General features: G+C 57.8%; 7 protein-coding genes across 7 annotated transcripts; 6 read left to right on the forward strand and 1 right to left on the reverse strand.

Annotated features, from left to right (window-relative positions):
• Positions 1-22: 22 nt before the first annotated feature.
• Positions 23-583, forward strand: THITE_2123767 (uncharacterized protein). Its single transcript, XM_003657717.1, has 2 exons — positions 23-246; positions 321-583. Exon 2 carries the CDS (start codon positions 388-390, stop codon positions 571-573), a length of 186 nt encoding a protein of 61 aa, XP_003657765.1. The 5' UTR covers positions 23-246; positions 321-387; the 3' UTR covers positions 574-583.
• A 986-nt stretch (positions 584-1,569) lies between these two features.
• Positions 1,570-3,834, forward strand: THITE_2123770 (uncharacterized protein). The gene is made up of 4 exons (XM_003657718.1): positions 1,570-1,934; positions 1,995-2,024; positions 2,906-3,070; positions 3,131-3,834. The coding sequence occupies exons 1-4, from the start codon at positions 1,704-1,706 to the stop codon at positions 3,455-3,457; spliced, it is 753 nt and encodes a 250-aa protein (XP_003657766.1). The 5' UTR covers positions 1,570-1,703; the 3' UTR covers positions 3,458-3,834.
• A 31-nt stretch (positions 3,835-3,865) lies between these two features.
• Positions 3,866-5,234, reverse strand: THITE_2123772 (uncharacterized protein). Its single transcript, XM_003657719.1, has 2 exons — positions 5,014-5,234; positions 3,866-4,846 (listed from the first exon to the last, which is right to left on the reverse strand). The coding sequence occupies exons 1-2, from the start codon at positions 5,059-5,061 to the stop codon at positions 4,169-4,171; spliced, it is 726 nt and encodes a 241-aa protein (XP_003657767.1). The 5' UTR covers positions 5,062-5,234; the 3' UTR covers positions 3,866-4,168.
• A 668-nt stretch (positions 5,235-5,902) lies between these two features.
• Positions 5,903-7,201, forward strand: THITE_75424 (uncharacterized protein; the record flags this gene model as incomplete). The annotated part of the gene is made up of 5 exons (XM_003657720.1): positions 5,903-6,057; positions 6,140-6,176; positions 6,281-6,670; positions 6,801-6,855; positions 6,994-7,201. The coding sequence occupies exons 2-5, from the start codon at positions 6,149-6,151 to the stop codon at positions 7,199-7,201; spliced, it is 681 nt and encodes a 226-aa protein (XP_003657768.1). The 5' UTR covers positions 5,903-6,057; positions 6,140-6,148.
• Positions 7,202-8,145: 944 nt separating this feature from the next.
• THITE_2132774 (uncharacterized protein) lies at positions 8,146-8,550 on the forward strand (the record flags this gene model as incomplete). Its single annotated transcript, XM_003657721.1, has 1 exon — positions 8,146-8,550. The coding sequence occupies one exon, from the start codon at positions 8,146-8,148 to the stop codon at positions 8,548-8,550; it is 405 nt and encodes a 134-aa protein (XP_003657769.1).
• A 1,085-nt stretch (positions 8,551-9,635) lies between these two features.
• Positions 9,636-10,501, forward strand: THITE_2132775 (uncharacterized protein; the record flags this gene model as incomplete). The annotated part of the gene is made up of 4 exons (XM_003657722.1): positions 9,636-9,699; positions 9,869-10,080; positions 10,131-10,274; positions 10,331-10,501. 4 exons carry the CDS (start codon positions 9,636-9,638, stop codon positions 10,499-10,501), a joined length of 591 nt encoding a protein of 196 aa, XP_003657770.1.
• Positions 10,502-17,481: 6,980 nt separating this feature from the next.
• THITE_2123780 (uncharacterized protein) lies at positions 17,482-18,578 on the forward strand. The gene is made up of 2 exons (XM_003657723.1): positions 17,482-18,304; positions 18,417-18,578. Exon 1 carries the CDS (start codon positions 17,711-17,713, stop codon positions 18,239-18,241), a length of 531 nt encoding a protein of 176 aa, XP_003657771.1. The 5' UTR covers positions 17,482-17,710; the 3' UTR covers positions 18,242-18,304; positions 18,417-18,578.
• The last annotated feature ends 1,966 nt before the right edge of the window (positions 18,579-20,544 follow it).

The following is a 20,544-nucleotide window of genomic DNA, read 5'->3' on the forward strand; positions in this document are numbered from 1 at the left end:
CGGCGGCGATGCTGTGCCGCACGTGATCTTGAAATATTCAGTTGTATCAACCGGAGTGTAATGTTGTCTGGGAATGCGTAACATTTACGGAGCATCAGCGATACCGTATGTACGGATATGTACCGGTACGCTGCCAGTCGGAAGCTGCGTGTCGCGCGGCTGCGATAGGTCTGGAAAGCTGTCCAGATCCAGCCGCGCTCCCATCTTACCCTCCCGCGCGACAACACCACACAAGAGCAACCTAAGGTACGGCATCCCCGCTAGCATGCGATTGCAACATGAACTGGAAAACTGATTCACCCTGTAGACGGCCGTTTCAGCTGCCATAAACCGGTCCGAAAACCCTCCTCGGCCCGACGCCGTCCAACATCCGCGCGAATCATCACCATGATTTCGGACTCGGAGCTCTACCGCCTTGCCATCTTCCTGGGCTCGGCGGCGATGATTCTCATCATCCTCTACCACTTCTTCGAAGTCAATGCCGACAAGGACGAGGACAAGGCTGTGAAGGAGAAGGTGCCAGCGAAACCAGGGCCTCAGCCGACGACGACTTCGTCAACCAAAGCAAGATAGGAGGCGGAGCGACGCGTTTTTACGTACGATGCAGCTCGAAACCGGCACGGATTTTCTGAGACTTGAGGTCCTCAGCGATGCAACCCAACGTCTGCGATCGCACAAAACAACCTGGTGATGTCCAGCGATCGCCGGAGGACGTTGCTTCGGCCGGCTCCCCCGAATGTACTGAAGAAGAGGCTCGTGTGGCAAACAGCGTGGCTTGCGGAGACAAGAGAACACCATGGCTCGTGAATTGTAGTTTGTACGGCTTGGGGATACGCCGTGGTTCGACGCAAAGCTTTCCTGTGCATCCCGTGTGAAGACTCTCAACTCTCGTGTCTCTCCTATGCAGTAACATTACCGTACCAGTGGTAACTCAGGTATTGTTGCATTCAGGCACCTCGTCTTCAAGAGAGCAAGACTGAGGATGTCTTCACGCGCACCCGACTCTATTGTGTAGAAGCTCCCATCATAGTGTGGGTAAGGCAGGATTGCACTGTTAATGTACTGATCGCATGGCCTTCACTTCCAGGACGCCTTTGTCCTCCAGCTATTCTCGGAGGGTCGACAAAGCAAGTATTCCGTACAGGTACATCATTACTCACACAGCTGATCTGCTGGAGAAGCCGGCTGTCAGACTAGTCCAAAAACGGCTAGCCCTGTTCTCCTTGCATCCCCGCGCCTCACTGGGCCGCTTTCTGCTTGCCTGAGCCTGACTGCCAGTCGCTTCCCTCAAATTCTCGCGCGTCCCAGTTCTTTGCTGCCTGCCCTCAGCATCTTTCATCCACCAACCACCAGACTCATCCCTCCTATTCTCCTCCAGCGTCCAACCAAGCATTCGCTGGCCGGAAACCATCGATTCTACTCCTAGCCAAACCATATAACTCGCGACCCTTCGTTTCCCCGAGTTGCTGCCTTTGCCGCACCGACCGCGACTACGCGCGACGTGCTGCAGCAAACTGTCGCTGCTCCGGCGACTGCCTGATCACCACTGTTCATCATCTGCCACGCAACAAACAGCGACAGCAAAGCCCGTCTCTTTTCGCTGCCGCCCTACAACAAACATACAAATCCGCGCTTGATCGCCAACTTTGCATCACCCCAACAACACTACGCACACTCGCGTTCTTGCACCTGCCGCCGCAATCATGTCTGGCAAGCTCGACCAGTCTCTCGACGAGATTCTCTCCAACCAGCGGCGCAACCAGCAGGGCCGTCGCCGCTCCCAGCGTCGCGCTGCTGGCGCCACTCGGTCCGCCACCACTGCCCCGGCTGGCGGCATCCAGAAGAGCTCAAAGGCTGCGCGCACTGCGGCCAAGCCTACCCCCGCGAAAGGCGCTGGTCTGACTGGCGAGAGCAAGATCATGGTCAGCAACTTGGTGAGTCGCACTCTCGAGATGCCTCATTCGCACCCAGACTCCTTGCTGACCTTCCCACAGCCCAAGGATGTTTCCGAAGGCCAGATCAAGGTATGTTATTACCGATAGAGGCGATGAGCGCCTTCCGCCTCTCGTCGGCGCATTCCTTCCGCGGCATATCGTTATCGACGTGCTGTCCCTCGGCGGACGATGAGGATGGTCAATCCCCCGAACCTCAGCACTTGAAGCGCCTGTCATGATACCAAGCTCCTTCGCGATGCGCACCCCCTGGCTTTGTCCATGGCGCCATCCAGGCTGTCCAAGCCTGTAGAGGTTGAGCTGGCCCGAGACTTGCTGCATGTCGCCACCATCCGGGCAGCCTGGCAAGCTCCCGCGATACGAGGGCACTTTGCACGCGACATAGCCGACGGCAGTATCTCAGACAAAGGTCGCCTAGCTGGGTTCGCCTTCCGCACGATCTCACCTGGGTGGGCTCCAGGTTGACGATTCGATGCCTCAGCGAGCTTAGCAGTGTTGCTGCTGCCCTCTCTCGCTAGCTTCTTACCTGAGCGGCTGGGTCGGGCAAGAGGTCACGCCTGTCGACTTACGCTGGGACTTCCCACCGTCGCAGGTGTTTTCTGATGAAAACTTGGCGTCACGGGGAGCGAGGATTATGTCCGGATCGGATTGGATTCAGCATGTTTGGGCCACGCCGTACACTCTGTCGCTTCTCCACGGGGCCCGTGCTCTGGACCACGGAGTCGGTCGAACGGTTTCAGTTGTTGTCGGACGTGGCTCACTTGCCAGTCGCGGGTGACGCTATCTTGAGGGGGCCACGCCCGCTGCTCTGCTCGCTGCCCTGATTTCTCTACTTCCGGGACGCCTCTGCACTGCGCGAATGCCTTGAGGGATCGAGACGCCGACCGGGCCACGGACGCGGTTCTTCGAATGCCCTATCGTCGTTTGACGCTAACCCGAATTTCCCTCGATAGGACTACTTCCAGCAGACAGTCGGTCAGGTCAAGAAGGTCGAACTTTCCTACGGACCCGGTGGCGTTAGCCGTGGCATTGCTCATGTCACATTCCACCATGCCGATGGCGCCAGCAAGGCTTTCAGCACCCTCAACGGTCTTCTGATTGACAACAAGCCTGTCAAGGTGAGCCTCGGATGCGTCCGCAGCAGGTCAGCGGACCACGTTTCTCTAACATTCAGTCAGGTCGAAGTTGTTGTCTCTTCCGCAGAATTGATCCCCCAGCCCAAGCCACTCGCTCAGCGCATCGCGGCGCCCAAGGCTCAGCCCAAGTCCGCCGCTGCCGTGAAGCAGAACGGTACCGGCGCCAAGGGCAGTGCTGCGGCTGGCAAGTCGACCAAGAAGACGGGCCGGCGCGGCCGCAGCAACCGGCCGGTTAAGAAGACGGCGGAGGAGCTGGACTCGGAGATGGCCGATTACTTTGAGAGCGCCAACACCGAGAACAACGCCGGCGGCGCTGCCCCCGCGGCTGCTGCCGGTGGCGATGCTCCGATGGAGGAGGATGTTCTTTAATTTTGCTCCAGACAGCATTGGCAAGAGACGACGGGGAGCCTTTGTGGCAGCGGTGTTTTTCGGGGGCATATCGATGTACGAAACGAGGCTTGGTCGATTTGGCATTTGCGGGACGGGTTGGGCACGGCTTTGATTTGGGCAGTTAGCATTTCTTAGGCACAGATTGGCACCCTCTCCGTAGTTTTGTCGGGGATACTGTATAATCCTGGTCTCTAGCGATCTCTGTGCGCCAACATGGGTCAATATGGGTTGCCGTATTTTCTTTGCATGCTTCTCAAGGCACTGCGACTCCCGATAGCATGTAATTTTCAAGGCAGCGGCCAAGAACTCTGACGGCTGATCAGATGGCACGAGCCGATTCTATGGGAAGAGGTGCCAGCTCTTGATATTGTAAGTAGTGGCGTCGGTTTGGCAACACCTTTAAAGACCTTTAATTGCAGAACACAGGATGAGACCTAAGAAAACAGTATCAGCTCTCTACAAGCATCAGAGTTTGTATCCCCCTACATCTAAGCCTTCACTGGCGGACACCAAGCCTGCCGGAGAAGTTCTGGAAACCGCACATCAGTCACCAAGCATGTATCCGTAGAAAAGCTTCCCCAACAAGTGACACCCTAACGCCGCCAAACGCCGTCATTCCCAGCGGACACTCCCGCTCCGCAGCCACCCAAGTCTCTCACGCCACCAACGCAGATATAACCCGCGTTGGAATCAACTCCTCAGCGCCTCCAGCCGATTCCTCATCTGATCCATCATGGCCTCGGTATCCTCCTCGTCCTCCTCCTCCACCTGCTGCGGCTGCTGCTGCGCCGGCACCTGCGCCGGCCGCTGCGACAGTGGCGCGCTGGGCAACGGCCCCGCCGTCTCCATCCGATCCTTCAGAATCTCCCCCAGCACCTTATCCACCTCCCCCTCGGCCTCCTCCTCTTCCTCCTCCTCCACCTCGGCCGGCAGCACCTCGCCCACCATCTCCTCGATGATGCCGGCCTTCATCAGCTCCTGGCTAAGCTCCCGCATCGTCTGCGCCAGCTCGGGCAGGCGCACCAGCGCGTTGACGTCGCGCATGATGCCCACGCTGGCCTTGATGCTGCCCTCGATGCGCCGCAGCGCCCAGGCCTCGCTGACCTGCATCTGCACGCTGGCCAGCTGGGCGCGGCCCGTCACCAGCCGCGCGCCCGCCCGCCGCGTGCGCAGCAGCTCGCGCGCGAAGTCGCGCACCTCGCGCTCCGCCTGCCGCCGCCGCCCCGCGTCGCCGGGGCCCGCCCGCTGCGCCCGCCGGTGCGCCGCCACGATCAGGTTCTTGGTCTTCGTCTCGGCCGCCTTGAGCTGCGCGATGTCCCGGTCGAGCTTGCGCATGTTGCTGCGGATGATGGCGTTGCATTTTCGGTACTGCGCGGCCGTGGGAGGGAGGGGGTGAGTGAGTAAAAGGCTTTCCTTCGGGGTTGGTGGTAAAGGCCCGTGAGGCGAGGGGGAACAGTATTGCCGGGGTGAAGAGGGAAAAAAGTAGGACAGAAAAGAGAAAGGGGGGATGTAACGTATGTCCGTTATGTACGCACCTGAGCCTGAGGATCGGGCTTGGTGAACATCGCCCTGAGCGTCTCCATGGCTGCTCTGGCTTTGTTTGCCTCTGCGAGCGGGAGACGATGGCAGGCGATGTGGATGAATGGATTGTTTCCGGAATGCCGATTATGAGCGACTGTCTGCTGGAGTGGTTGCCGAGATGGCGATGGTCTCCGTGTCTGTGCTTGCGCTCTGCAGACCTGACGCTGACGTCGTTGGACTGTGCTGGGCTGAGCCTCATCAGGCGCTGAACCAGGGGGTGTGGGTGCGGCTAGGCAGCCCCGCCTGCCCTTACTGAAGAGCCGGCCCCGCAGAGGACAACACTCAACGCCCCGCCCTGCCTGTGGCACTGCCCCTGCAGTCTCCCGTCATTTCAAGATAAAGTAAACATGGACGACATTCGGTCATGTTCTATGACTGGGATCTCTGTTGTTCAAGAATACGGGATACGCTGCTCAACATTGCAACAATTCCACGATACTTCCCCCACAGATTCCATTCACCGACCAGACAAGGCTTCAGAAGTTCTCGACAGACAGACTGAGGAGCTGGGTGGATAAACCAGATGGAGACTGCTACTTTATCTAGCTAAATGCAATGTGCGAGGTTCCCCTTTCAATGCAGACCTAAGGTTTCGAGAAAAATGCCAACTTAGCGCTCTTGAGACTCAGAACACGGTAACTCTGCCCGTGCTGCTGTATACACTTGATCCGTACATGTTCACAGTTACACTTCAGCCTGGGAAGTTGCAGGTCAGTTGAGTGGTTGGGGCAAGCTTGCCTGCTGTGACCCACCCTGCAGCTGGGAAGGCAGCGAACGCTGGGCGCCTGCATGGCCCGTGCCAGCATCTGCGAGCTTCTGACGAATTCCACCGTCAAAGCCTCAGCAACTCCGCCTTCCCTGAGTCCCTCCAGAGCTCATTCCCCGAGCCTCGAATTTGTCTGAGACACTCCTCGCCAACAATTCAACTTGCCAACTTTGACTTCCCGACTTTCATTGCAAAACCGCATTTTCGCAACGTTTTTTGGAGCAGCAGAAAGGTGAGCTCCAAGCGCCTCGGCGAGCTACCCCCTCCTCGACCCCTCCAGCTCCTCGACGGTAGAGCTCACATTGGCCGTCCAGCAGATCACAATGGCCGACAACACGGTGACTCCTGAGGGTAAGTAGACTTCTTGTTTCAGGCCCTCATTTTTCTCGATTAGCCTGCCGAAGTTAGTCACCAATTGTGGATTTCAGAGCGCTAACCAGTGCGGCAACCTGCAGTCCTCTGGGCGCAACGCTCGTCCAACTCGGACCCGGAGAAGAACTTCATCTACCTGACCATCAGCGTGCCGGACGTGCCGAGGGAGAACCTCAAGCTCGACCTGAAGCCGACGGGGCTCTCGTTCACGGGCCACTCCGACACACTCAAGAAGACGTACCACGTCGAGCTCGAGTTCTACGCCGAGATCGACCCGGCCGAGAGCAAGGTCAACCACTCGGCGCGCGACGTCGAGATGAAGCTGCGCAAGAAGGAACTCAACGAGTCCTACTGGCCGCGCCTGCTCAAAGACACCAAGAAGCAGCACTTCCTCAAGACCGACTTCGACAAGTGGGTCGATGAGGACGAGCAGAACGAGGCGGCCGACGACGACTTCAACTTTGGCGGCATGGGTGAGTGAACAGGTTTTTTTTATTGCGCAGAAGGAGACCTTGTGTGTTTGTCCGGCCCGACCGCGTGCACTTCTGGGGCGCTTGCCTTCGTCCCCCCTTCTCTGTCTACTCCCCCGTTGATATCCCCCAGGCTCGGCTAAATATGATTCCCTTCTCCCTGCAGGAGGACTTCCGGGCATGGGTACGTACACGGCGGGCTGAGGAGGGGGTTACGAGAAGCAACGCGGTCGCGGGTGGCAGCGGCATTGACTAAGGCAGTGGCAGTGGAGACGGGGACACTGGGCTTGGTATCTCCTGCAACCTCGTCCAACTGGCTAACCAAGTCTCGCAGGCGACAATGACTTTGGTGGCATCGACTTCTCTAAGATCGGCGGCGGCAACCCGAGCGGTGACGACGACGATGAGTCGGACGACGATATGCCGCCACTCGAGGGCGAGGAGGAGGAGGAGGGAGAGGACAAGGGGGAGAAGACGGAGAAGAAGGAGTTTGCGGAGGACGCCGCGGACGCGAAGGAGGTGGTCAGCTCCTAGACCGAGCAGCCGCAGGCCGTGGTGGCCTAGGCTCCACCGGAGAAGGCTACGAGGCTACCAGCACGGGTTAGCAAAACAGGTTATGGGCCGCTTCGCCATTGGGAGCTCGGGGGCGGGCGTGGTTTGGTCAGGCACTCTGGTTGTATCGAAACAGGTTCTATCCCTTTTTGCTCTCGTCGGTGAATGGAGCTATTCGTTGCCTTCTTACCGCTGGCTGCGTTCCCCGGTCCCTTCAACTTCGAACGTGGATGTGCTCGCTGATCTTGCCTCATCCGAGTAGCAACGGGGGCTCCAGGCTGAGTTGATTGCTGCAGGGGCATGGTGATGTGGGAGAAATGGTGTTCCTGAGACAGCCGTGTCTTGGACGGGCCGAGTTGTGTCCAGTGCCGAGTCGACACGACTGCGATGCCAATGGGGCAGAGTGGGGGGCCGAGGCCTTTGGCGGAGGAGCAAGCGAGTACTGTGTAAGTGGACATCAATCTTATGTCTCGCGCCACGCTGCCGGAACCTGGCGATCTCACCCCGTCTTCGACGGCCATTGAGATGCTGAAGCCACCTCGATCGAGTGCCTCATCAGTCGCAAGGCTACCTTACCTTTCCGGCCGCAGCGTCGGGCAGGAGCCAACGTGCTTGCTCCACAGTGCCACATTGTACCCCGTGGACAGTTTGCAGCCCGGCTCTGGATGGGGGCGTTTGTCTGGCCAAATGGGGACCACCCTGCCGCCGCCTCCTTTTCCCTCGTCTATTTCAGGCCGATGCCAGCCAATTTTTCAGAAATAAAAGACCATAGATTCCAGCCTCGGAGCCAGCCCTCAACTCTATCACCGCCGCCGCCACCATCCGTCAACACCCGCATAACCAGACATCAGCACGAGCACCTATCTCCCCTCCTTACCTACTAGGTCCCTAACCGCGGTTCGTTGGCCATCCCACCACCCTCCGCAATGCCCTCCTCCTTGAGAGCTTCCGCCGGGCCCTCCATCCCCCGGGGTACCACCACCACGACGGCGGCCGCCACCACCACAACCAACACCACCAACGCGCCTCTCTCCAAGTCGGCAGCAACAAAGACACCAACGAAAGCAACAGCAGCAGCAGCAGCAGCAGCAGCAGCAGCAGAAACAACAAGAGTATCGCCCCCGCCCCCGGCCGCGCCACCGTCATGCGCCCCCATCACCGTCAGCTCTCACCTCAGGGACGGCCCGCCGAGCGCGGCGGCGCCGTACACGGCCGCGGAGGCGGCTAGCTTCGTGCGGATGGGCGCGTGCATGGTGGCGTGGCCGCCGGGTGAGGTCTGGCGGGATCCCTTGTTGTTGGAGGAGGAGGAGGAGGGGGAAGAGGAGAAGTGAAGGTGAGGTGATGATGGTCATGGACATGGTCATGATGATAATGGCGGTGATGATAATTGCGATGATGATGATGATATGGTGATGATGATGGTCATGATGGCCCCTGAGGAAAGGGGGGTAGGAAGGATATTGGGGTGGGGGGGACGGGAGGGGGGCGGAGGGTAAAGGGGGCGATGGAGGCAACACCCATTGTGATTTGAGAGGGAAAGGGGGAAAGGGGTGACGGCCATTGGGAGGGAAGATGGAGAGACTGAGGTGCGCTGGGACGGAGCGGTGGTTGCTGGTGGCAAGGCGCTGGTTCTGGGGTGGTTGAAGGGGGGTTGTGTGGGAAGAAGGGGGACGGAGAAGGGGGACAGGACGGGGAAGAGGAGATAGGTAGTGTTGCTGAGGGCCGAATCAACTCTATGGAGCGATGCATTCCAGCTGTCTGTCCGGCTTATATTATGTTTTAGCGTTGCAATTCGCCTACCAAGATAGTGGGCGGTAATATCTTCTGGCTCTGTTTTGGCCCGAAGTGAACGCCAGTCGTGCGTCTTCAACTTTGAGCGGCGTGCTAGGCGGAAGTGTTCACCGGCCAGCAAGCAAGCCGGGAACCACTACGCTGTTTACAACCGGCCTCTACTACCGGGGACATGCAGATGCTTCTGCCGCCCTCGCGGCCCAAACAAACCAGCTTCGGGAGGGAAAGCAGCCCTTGCTTGGCTGCTGAGATGCTTGCTGCTCGTGGTTGAGATGGTACTCCCAGATGGCCGATCGATAAACCCGCCAGAATTCCCAAACCCCATGCCTCTTTGATCGAGCACAACAATTCCCCCCAACCGCGTGTAGTGGTAACTGCCTGACCATGTATGTCCACTCTCGATGCTAGATGCCGCCGCCCAGACAGACTGTTGGTTACAGAGTCGGTGCTGGTGCGGTGTTACTCGCCTACGCTATGGTTGAGCGGCTGAAGCGATTGGCAAGCTGAGCAGTGGTTTGCTCGAGTGTTGTTGTTTGTCTGGTGTTGGAGGGGTGCACTGGCGGTTATGGTTACAGTTGGGGATGGCAGGTTGGTTGCTAGGTTGGTTCCAAGAATAGAAGTTACCATGGCTAGAGTATGGCGTACGGTGTACACGATGCTGCACGCGAGGATCGGATCACAGCTGTATTGTATGTACAGTACATACATGCGGTTACGCGTCAGCGGTGCCATCAGGCTGGGAGACCCCGCAGTGTGGCTTACAATAAGATGATGCTGTGCGACCGGAGCGCTGACCGGTTCAGTCTCTGCGTCTTCCGTACTCCGCGGATGCACCCGCAGAAAATGACAATCCCCCAGCTCAGCCAGCAAGATCCCCCGTCTCATCAGCCTTGCAGCGTCCTTACGGCGCAGTACGCGCCTGCACCCCGCAAGGACACGCGCCGCCGAGCTTGCGTATCAGGCTGGGCTGGGGAGTAGGCCGCCGCATGCCCAAGACGAGGAACGGGCACGAACTGGCCGACTTACGCATTAGACCAGTGCCGCCGACTGTTTCCTCCAGCTGGAGACGGGTAGGTGCTACGACTGGCTGTGTTGCCGCCGTCGTGTGGCCGTCCATCAGCTATCCGAGCCCAGAATCTGCTCGCAAAACGCGCCGAGGGCAGTGACCGCCAAGTTCTGCCTTACAAACGGCCGTACTCTCGACCGAGAGTTCTACCTGGCAGCGTCGTGGTTCAGGCGCGCGCCATCGTCGCGTGACCTGTCCGTCTGTAATTGTCTGTCAGCCCCGTTTTGCCCTCCCGGATGTGATAATTGCGATAGGCGACAAAGCTGCTCCCTCGATCGGGTCACGACGGTCTCGAGGACTGGCTGGGTGTGACGAGAGGTGCAGAAGCGAAGCCCGCCCGTCCAGTCGTAGCGCCTTGTGAGGCGAGCCTGTCACCTCGCGCTCGCCATTGGCTGGAAACCTCCGGCCGTCACCCTGAGAACTGAGTCGAGCTGTGATAGGTAGGTAGTAATTGGGAAGAGCCCGGTCCGAGACTCGGTCTACGATAACGGCAGTGAAACCGGTGCGGAATGGGGATTTGTCTGAAATAGCGCTGTAGCCGAATTTCAAATAATGAGACGGGAGAAGTGAACGAGCTAGCGATGTGATCGATGTGAAATGCTGTTTTCTTGGAGAGTGACGAGCTCCCTGGTCCCTTTGCGGGATACGGTACTTCCGGATACAGGACTTGCTGGATGGTGGGCTCCCCATTCCGACCTTGCCGCCGACACCGCCGTCACTTGAAGCAGGCAACTGTCCTTCCGCGCTGACGAGTTGAGGGATCTGTCGTCCATCATTCCCCAATCGTCCTTGAGCCTCGTTCGACCACAACAACGGACGCACCACTCTCATCGGCCCGTCGCTGGTTCCAGAACGGACACAATCCGAGAGTACATCGCCCGTCCGGCGCCAAAACGGAGGGTCCTACTGCGTCCTGAAATGTCGCATCATCTTCACCGGGCGCGAAAGTGACTCACCACAAAGACACAGGTCGGATGTCCCTCGGAAGGCGCATTGGTGGCCCTGGTATTCGACGCCGGCCAGTCGGGAACGTCGGACAGCAGCAGCAGGTTATGCTGGCAGCTAATTTGTTAAAGCGTCTCGACCGATGATCATATGGGCTTGCCACGGAAAGGAAAAGGTCGGAATGGCCTGGCCAACAAACGAGCTGCGAGATCTTTAGTTCGGGGTGGGCTGGCCAATGCGGGTGATGCGCGCCGTTTGGCAGGCAAATCAAGGTAGGCTTGTCATGCCTCGTGTAAGTCATGCTCCACCCGTCTCCGAACTCCCGGGACCCGCTTCTCCGGACCTCCACGGCGAACCGGAGGCGATATCTCGGAGACGGGCCGGGGTAATTTAGATGATAAGCCGTTGAGGCTGAGCAGACTGTGCCTCTGGAAGAGGCAGCTTGGCAAAGCACGTCAGCCCGTGTCTGCCTGGAGAGATCCTCCTGTGTCTCCAATCACCCGCCGAAGACGGAGAGCAGCAAAGCCATTGGCAAGCGATCCAAACGGCTGGTTGGAGCCCGCGAGGAGGTCGCCACCCGTTCAGCTGCGCACAGTTCTTCCTCCTGCCCGAGTAACCAACGAAACAACCATGGTTTCCGTCGCAACTTCATGTATCCGACCTACAATCGAAGTCTGCGAATGGTGCGCTGCTCCGGTTGTCCAAGCCCCCGTCCGGTGTGCGACCAGCGGCTCCTCCTCTGTGCTGGACGATCGACAAGGCCTTGGAAGCTGCCCTCCACGCGACGCCTTGGTCGGTCTGGTGGTGGCGTCGCATGAACAATCCCCCAAACGCCATGTGACGAGTCCTATAGTTCTTTACTCTGTAAGAAAAAGAACGGCGAATGGAGGAGACGTGCCACCCCGTGTCTCAGCGCCACCCCGTGTCTCAAAATCTTTGAGGCAAAGTGAGAAAAAGAATCTTGCGCCAGATATTCCGTAGTTCCGTATTGATCAACCCGAACTCTGGCGGCCCGGTGTCCTATGTGGTGGCGAGCGACATAGAAAAGGAAACTCCCCAGTGAAACACCACATCCACCGTGACACCGAGCGGCACAGGCAGAGCGTGGTGGGATGGTGGGGGAGTCCAGCGCGCTGCGAGGGCCAGCCCACGTGCGGCAATGCGGCGCGCTCGGGGGTGGCTTGCCTGCCCACCCACCCCCACGCCGCGGCCGAGTCGAGCCCATCCCACGCGCCCACCGCGGCTGCTCCTCGGTGAACCCGTTCTCGCGGATCCAGACTTTTGGGGACTGGGCCATCTCCACAGTAAAGGGCTAGTGTAGTTAGCTTGTCCCAGCGTTTTGGTCGGCGAGACGGAACAGCGCAGGGTTTTCCGTTAGGCTGGCGGGGGTGAGGACAGCGGCGTCGCAAAAAGAAGAACTGTGGAAGGGAGAAAGGACCGTTAACGTTGCAATGACTACGGGGATACCGATCCTTCTCATTTCCGACTGCGTGGTTCTGGGTCCCCATTCAGCTGCCGGAAGAGGCACCCGGCAACCGACGGACGGGCTTTTTGGGACGCGGGCCCAGCGCCGGAGATTTCTGCATTGCGCAGAATGGGCCGAAACCTGGCTCGTATCAGGGGTTTGAGGGGATGGAGGAGTCCTTCGACCCAGCCGCGGAGCGCGTTCCGGGCACCAAGGATCCAAGAGCACGGTTGACATGGGGCCTTGTCGAGCTGTCGTTCTCCTCTCGTCCCAAAAGTAACGTTAGTGTTGCAGTCTCGGTGGCTTTTTTTCTCAAGTTGCCGGGACAGCAGCAGGAGCTCGAGCGGAGTTCCGCTGCCGGCCGTTCCTTTGGACGGGGAACAGCTTCCGGGGGGTTCGGGGAGATGCGCAAATGTGACAAGTCGGTGTTTGCTGCGAGATCCTCCCACAGCTATCGAGCGCGGATGCAAGTTGCCTGCAGGACAGCGATTACCACAGTACGACGAACTACACTATACTAACTTATGAGGATCGCCTTCTCAGATCTCAAAACAAAAATCGCGAGCTGGTTGAAAGACTCCATCCCACACAGTTGCCTCTGTCGGTGGGTAAAACGGGGGTCAAAAGAAAGGAACGTCTGGATTAGTGTACGCGAGAGCAAAGTGGAAAAGTGGGGATTTCCGCTGCGCCGGGTGTTCCAGAACAAAGGGGCACAAATTTGGCGGACATCCCGTCATGTTTCCAGCCGGACAGGCCCCCACAAACAAAATCTACACCAAGTTTTGGTAGTGAAAAATTGACCTTCAAATATCTCAACAGTCACTTAGCAAAATTTGCTAAGACTTTGCAAGTATAGGTATTTTCAGGTATAATAGCTCTCTACTTTGACGTTTGGATATTAATGTAGGGTTAGGGTTATAAGAGGTTGGCGATGTTGGGATAATGGCAAGTGATGGTGTGGCTGTCCATTGGCATGGGGGCTCTGATCTGGAAGAACCGAGGCAGCGGAAAATCCCCACTTTTCCACTTCACCCTCGGGGGGACAGACAGCTTGACTTGCTGGGGTTGCTTCTTTTGGGTAGGTAATTAGCCCCTTTCCACCAGTCTGGTTGGCTTAGGTATTTGGCTTTTACTAGTATAGTAATTTCCTTTTTCGAGGGGATTCGGTGCAGTCGCGTCACCTCCCATGGCAATCACCGAATGGCGGTCTCCACTGGAACACGCGGCCTGTACGGAAGAGTGTAATACGATAAGACAACTGGAAGGGCCCGTCATTGTGTCATTGTCGACACTACTGATGAGCCACTTCACCGGCGTATACACAGTATAGTTGTTTTCCGTCGGAGGATTTCACCGCTTCATCGCGTTTGACGCGTGCATGTCACCTTCTCTTCGTGTACCTAGCGTTATCAGTTCAAGCGAAGTTTCTGATAACGTTGCTCCATCCACGCCTGTAGTGTAGTATAGTGTACTGCGGAGTGCCTTCCGTTGAAAGAAGTGGCAACCTGATTGGGCAGGACCGCAAGACACATGGGCCTCAAAGGACAATCCGGGGAAGCTCGGGTCAGATATCATTGCACGCTAGGTAACTCCACAGTATCCGGCGGCGGGACCTCCCTGCCGATCCCTATGGCGCCTTCCGTCCGCGGCAATCTCCGGATTACATTCCCTGCTGCCCGATACAACATGGATCGATATCAGATGGAAGGTGGTGAGCAGCTTGAAAGGTCCGCCGAAGCAAACGGTTGTGCTCCCTCACTGCTTAGGGACATCAGGACTCACTTTGAAGCTCTCGGTGAGATTTGGGAACTAGTTCTCTCTGAGACCTGTGTCGACTGGCGCCAAGAGCGGGGAGCCTGGCGCTCTCAGGAGTCCTATGCCCCTCATCAAACATCACTCATCGCCCAGTAATCCGTACATATTAGCTCGCCAGTCTCCTGATAACTAGCAGCCTGGGTTTATCTCGGCCTTGTTTGTGCCATCGGGATGCGACGGGGCTGTCCGCATCTCGGCCGGTCGTTTGACGGATTCCGGCAACCGTCCGCAGAAGATGGCGGGAGATAACTACGGTCCGGATAGCAGCCAGGACGGCAAACTGCCGGCCTCCGCCGCTTTGCTCGGTTGCGACGGCGGCCATGTTCGCAGCCGAAGTACGGCCGATAACTTGGTCCTGTCGCTTTCCTGCCCTGCCGCAAACCCGCCGCTTGCGATTAATAATGATCCTTCCTTGTGATTTCATTTTCCGCGCGTTCGTTCCGGCGGCCATCAGTCAGATGCAAAAAGAAGCTGAAGTCAGCCCGTAGCTCGGCGGTGGCGCTGTGCTTCCCCAGTCTGACTCAACGCCGTGCTTGTATATCTGGACCTGCCTGCGGAGTGCGTACTAGTAGGAAGTACAAATCTATTCTTGGGCGGCGCAGAGGAACCTGGAAGGCAGTCCTTTGCGGAACACGCCGGCTAGATAGGCACCAGCCACGGGACTGCAGCAGAAGGGCAATCGCGTGTAGGGCTGCGCCATTCTGCATGCAACGCTCACTCATACAATGTACCACTTGCCTGATACAGAAGTTGGCTAGACCGCCCCGATAGCTTTGCCGTCTCGTAATGTAAAGTGAACGGAATGTGAATCCTTGTTGTGTAGGTATGTCTCCGTATTCTTGGATCAAGTTCCCCCGTGCGTTGGATAGTGCTCAAAAAATCAAGGCAGTGAAGGAGGACAACAAGACTTGTTTGAGCCCAACGTGACGGATCACGATGACGTTGCATGCCGCCGTCGCGGGATCTTTCCCCGTCCAGGCTCGGCATGCGGTGAGTGAGTTGGCCAGCATGCAACCTTCCTTTGAACAGCGCGCCGCGCCAACGTCAGCGCCTTCACTCCATTGCGGATGCAGGTTGGTGGCCAACTTGGTCTGTTGTCGGTTTTGTCGCAAAAGTAGCGGTGCCGAGCCTGCGTCCAGACAGTCCGTCTTGTCACCGGTGTCGGTGTCGGTGTCGGGGTCCGAGGTCCGCCAAGAGGGAAAGGGGACAAGCAGGTTTCTGGTTGTGTTGGCGCTCAGGGCGAGCCAGTTGTGGCCCGAATTTGTGCGGCGAGTAGCTTGTGCGTTGGTGATAGGCGCTGGCGCGAAAGCCTTCGCGAGACGCGCACGCCCTCGCGGGAAACAGAAGCAAGCAACCGAGTCCAGACAATCAATGCGATGGCGCTAGGATGGCGCTAGTTTTTGTCTCCATCTTTCAGGCCTTGATGGGAGACCGCCGCCCCCTCTTTACTGCGTCCGAGTGGCGTTGGTAGTGTAGTGTTGTCCCCCCCTTTTTTTCTTTTTGTTTGCAATGAAGCCCAGTTGGGTGAAGTTGGGTGATGTACGTATCCGTCACAGTCGTGTCGCTCTAACTCGGGGAGCAAACCCGGGGGAGGCGCGAAAGTTGGGACGGTCTGGGGAAAATCCCTGACGCACGATGGCTGATGGGGCCAAGGCGGGGGTGGAATCCCGCCGCGCCCGGACGCTGTCACGCCCTTGATCGACCAGTTAGGGTATGGAGGTACGGAATACATAGGTACATCCACAAGGGCTCGCACACCGTTTCGAAACGCTGGTGCGCAGTCCATGCGAGCAAACCCGGGGCTCTGGACTGACGGTTCCGGTTGAGAGTTTCCCCGGCTGAGCCCTCTTCCAGGGGTTCGGGGGGCTGACTGGTCCCTCGGTCGGTGGGAGGTGTCGCGGTGCAATATTCACGGTAGGCTCCCATTTGTCTTTGTCCTACCCAATCGCGAATCAAATCCGAAGCGCAAATCGAGCTTGTCGCAAGCGTTTGGCTGTGTGTCAGCGAGGGCCAAAGGCGGGATGCGAATGACACACGGCGACCTGAGAGCGCGGAAGGCGGTCAGACACCGCAACTTCAAACCTCCTCCTCCCTTGGATCGTGCAGTGCGCACTGCGGTGAAGGCGTGCATTTGCCCAAGCGTGTGCGTGGGGGGCTGCCGGGACCAATCCGGGCCTTCAACGTTCAAGAACAGAACCACGGTTGGGCAGCTGCCCAGCTGGCTACCGACGGTGCTGACCCCCTCGTGTCCAAACGTTCCAGGTTTGGGCGGTGGGCGGCCTACCGCAGGAAAGTGGGTGGCAGTCGCCCACCGCCCATCCCGCGGGCGCCGACCGCCCCGGTTCCGAGAGCACAAAGGTACAAACGGAGGTACCTAATGTACCTCCGTACCGCCCCCAGCCAAAACGGAGTGATGGATGCCCAGGTAGGGCTCAGCAAGATGAATTTCCGCGTGCCGCATCCGCCGCCCCCGTTGTCGCGGATCGAGCCCAACAAACCCCCTTGCCCTCGTGTAAGGTACACTCCAACCCTTGTTTGTTTGTTAGCTTGGTACTTACAGTGGATCACAACAAGGATGTGAAAGCCAATCAACAATGGATTACAAACACTGTACAGTACTTATTCTTCCATAGAAAAACAGAAGCGAAACAGGTCATTCTCAGTACCCCGTGTACCCCCCCTGATTCTCAATCACCTGCGCCAGCCGCCTTGGCATGGAATGAACCAACCGCAACAGATAGTCAGAAGGCACTGCATCCCACGCCTGCAAAATAGCTTCAATGCCTCGCCAGTTGGCCGAATAGGATAGTTGCGTTCGATCCATCGCTACCCACCTGGCTGATCTGGCTGATTTGGCTGATTTAGCTGCCCTGGCCGATTTTGAAGGATTTGATGGTTTTGGTGGTGATGCTTTTTTGATGGTTTGGTTGAGTGCTGTGCCAGAGCCAGGAACTGAACAGGTGGGTAGAAAGGCCAACTTTTGGTTGGTTGAAGGCCCCTGTCAAAAAGTGGGGCGAAGAACCAAACTAACAAACAAACAAGGGTTGGAGTGTACTTTGCTTTTCCAGGGCGCTAGTGTAGGCATTGCCCGAGCTGCCGTTTTGACCCCCGACGGAATCCACACTTAATCTGCCCCACGGCATCCTGTTCCCTGGGTCACCCTACCCTTGCGTCCTCAGCCCCCGTGCATCCCACGAGTGCCCGAGCATATAAGTCGCCCTCGCCTTCATCCCAGATCTCCCGAGGCGTGCACACCCAACGACGTCCATCTAATACATCATCGTCAACATCATCGCCCTCAATACGAGATCGCCTTCGGAAACCCACCCGGATCCACAGCGACCCTTGAACCAGGCACCCGGGAGCATACATACGTCATCGACCGCGCGAACGCGCTCCGACAAAAACCATGTTCGGCTCATACAGTTCACTAAGCTCGTCAGGCAGCTCCTACAACTCGGTCACATCCCACAGCGTCTTCAGCAGCATGTCCTCACCGCTGGATATCGCGCCGCGCTCGTCTTCGCGGCGGGGGCCAGACCATGAGTGCGCCTATCCCTCCTGGCCGCGGCGGTCTTCGCTCGGCGAGCACGACGCGTCGGAAGAGCGGGCGACGTCATACATCACAGACGAGGAGCTCTTCCTCGGCGAGAGTGAGGACGACGCGTGCAGCGTGTCGAGCCAAGGCAGCTCGTCTACGGTGCACTCGCCTCAGCCACCAGCCCTGACCGAGGCGGAATTCCTGCAGTTGCAACGGGAGCAGCTGGCCTACGAGCGCGAGGTGCGGAGACTCTTGCTGGCCGAGAAGGAGCTGCGCCGGCGGCAGGCCGAACAGGACCACCGCCGGCGCCAAGCGGCAATCAAGCGGCGCGCGGCGTCGGCATCCAAGAAGGGCAAGAGCAAACTCTCGGCCATGACCACCATCGTCGAGGCCGAGTGAGTACCGGGCAGCGCTCCGCGGTTATGGGCGTGGCGGAATTCAGTCGCATTCCGTCCCAGATCGGTATGTGCTTTGTCACCAAGCAAGCTTACACCCAAGTGGTGGAAGGGCATAACCCGAAGCATTCCGACTCGGACCCGGACCAATAACGGAAGTCGGCTAACACATGCCACAGACTTGCATCTTTGACTCTGAGTCACTGAGACGGTCACCATCAGCCTTATTTTTTTTCAACTGCCGGAACTGACCGGCCTTCGCCTGCCCGATGCACTCCGAGTCGACGGTATCGACTCAAACTATCCACCCCAACTTTTGGCATCCCACGTCTCGACCCCTTTCCGCCGAGGTGGTCGACGACAAACCGAGGCGACAACCAACGCCACTTTTTCACGAATCGTCGCCTCGATTCAACTCGGCAAAATTTTTTCTCGGCAAGAGGACTGCCGTCCTCGGTCGGGTGCTCGAACGTGCACCGAAAAAGCGCATTTGCCGGAAACCTAGGATTCACGAGAGCACGGGCACCCGGAAAACGCACCGATTAGTGAACACGACGGACATGACTCAGGGCGGCCCGGGAACCCTTTTCGCACACCGCTCAGGGCTGGCTCCTGGGGCTCCACTCGTTACCCGGCAGCCCTGTTTGCAGCCAAGCCAGCCCGACGCGCATTGCCGAGGCGCGCTTGGATCCCGCTGGCCCGCCCGAACCAACGCTGACAGATCCGGCATTCCACCAATGGGATTTGCCGCGGCTGCAGCGTGCCGGGCGGCGATCCGCTCTGGCTTGTTCGACTGAGACCCGGTTCGGGAACCTGCTCCCGCGGCCTGCGGATGAGCTCCCGCCGAGGGTGTTTCCTTTCTTTTTCCCCCCTCGTTCCCCATTTGGGGTTCCCGTTTCCCCGATTGCGATCTTCCTCCACCTTTTTGGGTTTGTCGCTTTCCGATGGCTGGACCGCAAACATTTGACATTTTTCTTCTTTTCTAATGCCTGTACCCTTTTTTCGCATTGGGCAAACTTTAGTGTTGGTATTCTCTAATGAGCTTCTCGGCTAACGGGACCTCAACCATTGGTTGGGCGTCACTGACTCGAAGCCCTAATTGTTGCAGCATCTTTTTTCTTGTTTTCTTTGAGGGTTTGAAGCGGGCGTTTTGGGGAACGGCATTGCATTGGGCACCTGCGGGAAACGGGTCGCGACAAAAAGGTACGCATGTCATGGAAGGGGGGCTACCAAAAAGTTTCGGGGGTTCAACTGCACTTACACCGGGGCCCAGTACACACTGCACGCATTGGGAGCATCTTCAGTTTTGTCTTTTCCTGAGTTTTGAGTTCTGTCTGTTAGCGTGTGTCATGGCCGCGCGGATACCCCATTTTAGCGATACCCCCTTTTTGGTTCCTGTCATGTTGCGGCCTTGAGTGCCCTGGCGATTTGAGTCTGTTTTGGTTTTGATCTTACTCTTTGGAGATGCATATCAGATAGTCTGTAGATAGCTTAACATGATGGCCAGCCATCCTTCATCATTTGTCTTACTCTTTGGTGTTGTGACATGGGATTGCGGTGTCAGTGTGATGTGCGACTCGGTGCAACCTTGTCAGCACATTATTCCGCCCTCCTGAGGCTGACACAGATACGGACTCAACACTGAGAGTTGGCCCCAAATGGGGCTTTCCTTCGGCAGCTTGGAAGCCGCTTGGGTGAGTTAGGAGAAAGCCCCTTACCTTTCCCCTTTCCCGTCCCCCCCACGGAAACTCCAGGTTGCGCTCAGCTCGCTATTTCCTTGAGGACCGCACTCCGACGTGGCTTGTTGGATCTGCGCGCAGAAAAAGATGTTTGTATTCCGTAGGCCCATCGTTCTGGCGTACTTGAATGGGTTTGCTCTGCAGGCCGCCTTCGTCAGCGTTCCCTCCTATCTGATGGCGCACCGTTTGTTTGTCACAGTGCGGCTAAGCGGCGGAAGCGAGGGGGGATGAGCTCGGATAGGGGTCGGGACCACTTGCCCTTCTCGTGCAGACCAACGTTACTCCGTGCGGAGTACATGTCAGACAAACCCGGCCAGCACACACTTGAATCTCCGTCTGAGAAAGGACAGACCAATGGAAATGGTGGAAAGAATAGCTTGATCCGCATCTTCGCGCTCCGTTAAGGCGTAGAGCTCTTTTCTTCTAGTCAGTCGGCATCCAACAAGCACGGGGTATTGATGCCAATTTCAGCCTCCCTACTTCACCCGCACGTCTTCGTCACTTCGGTAATTTGAGCCCACCGCTCTGAACAGAGTCAGGTAGCAAGCTACCCATCATGAAGAAGGGC

The sequence above is a fragment of the Thermothielavioides terrestris genome, chromosome 6, assembly GCF_000226115.1.
Source record: "Thermothielavioides terrestris NRRL 8126 chromosome 6, complete sequence".
Classification (NCBI taxonomy): Eukaryota; Fungi; Ascomycota; class Sordariomycetes; order Sordariales; family Chaetomiaceae; genus Thermothielavioides; species Thermothielavioides terrestris.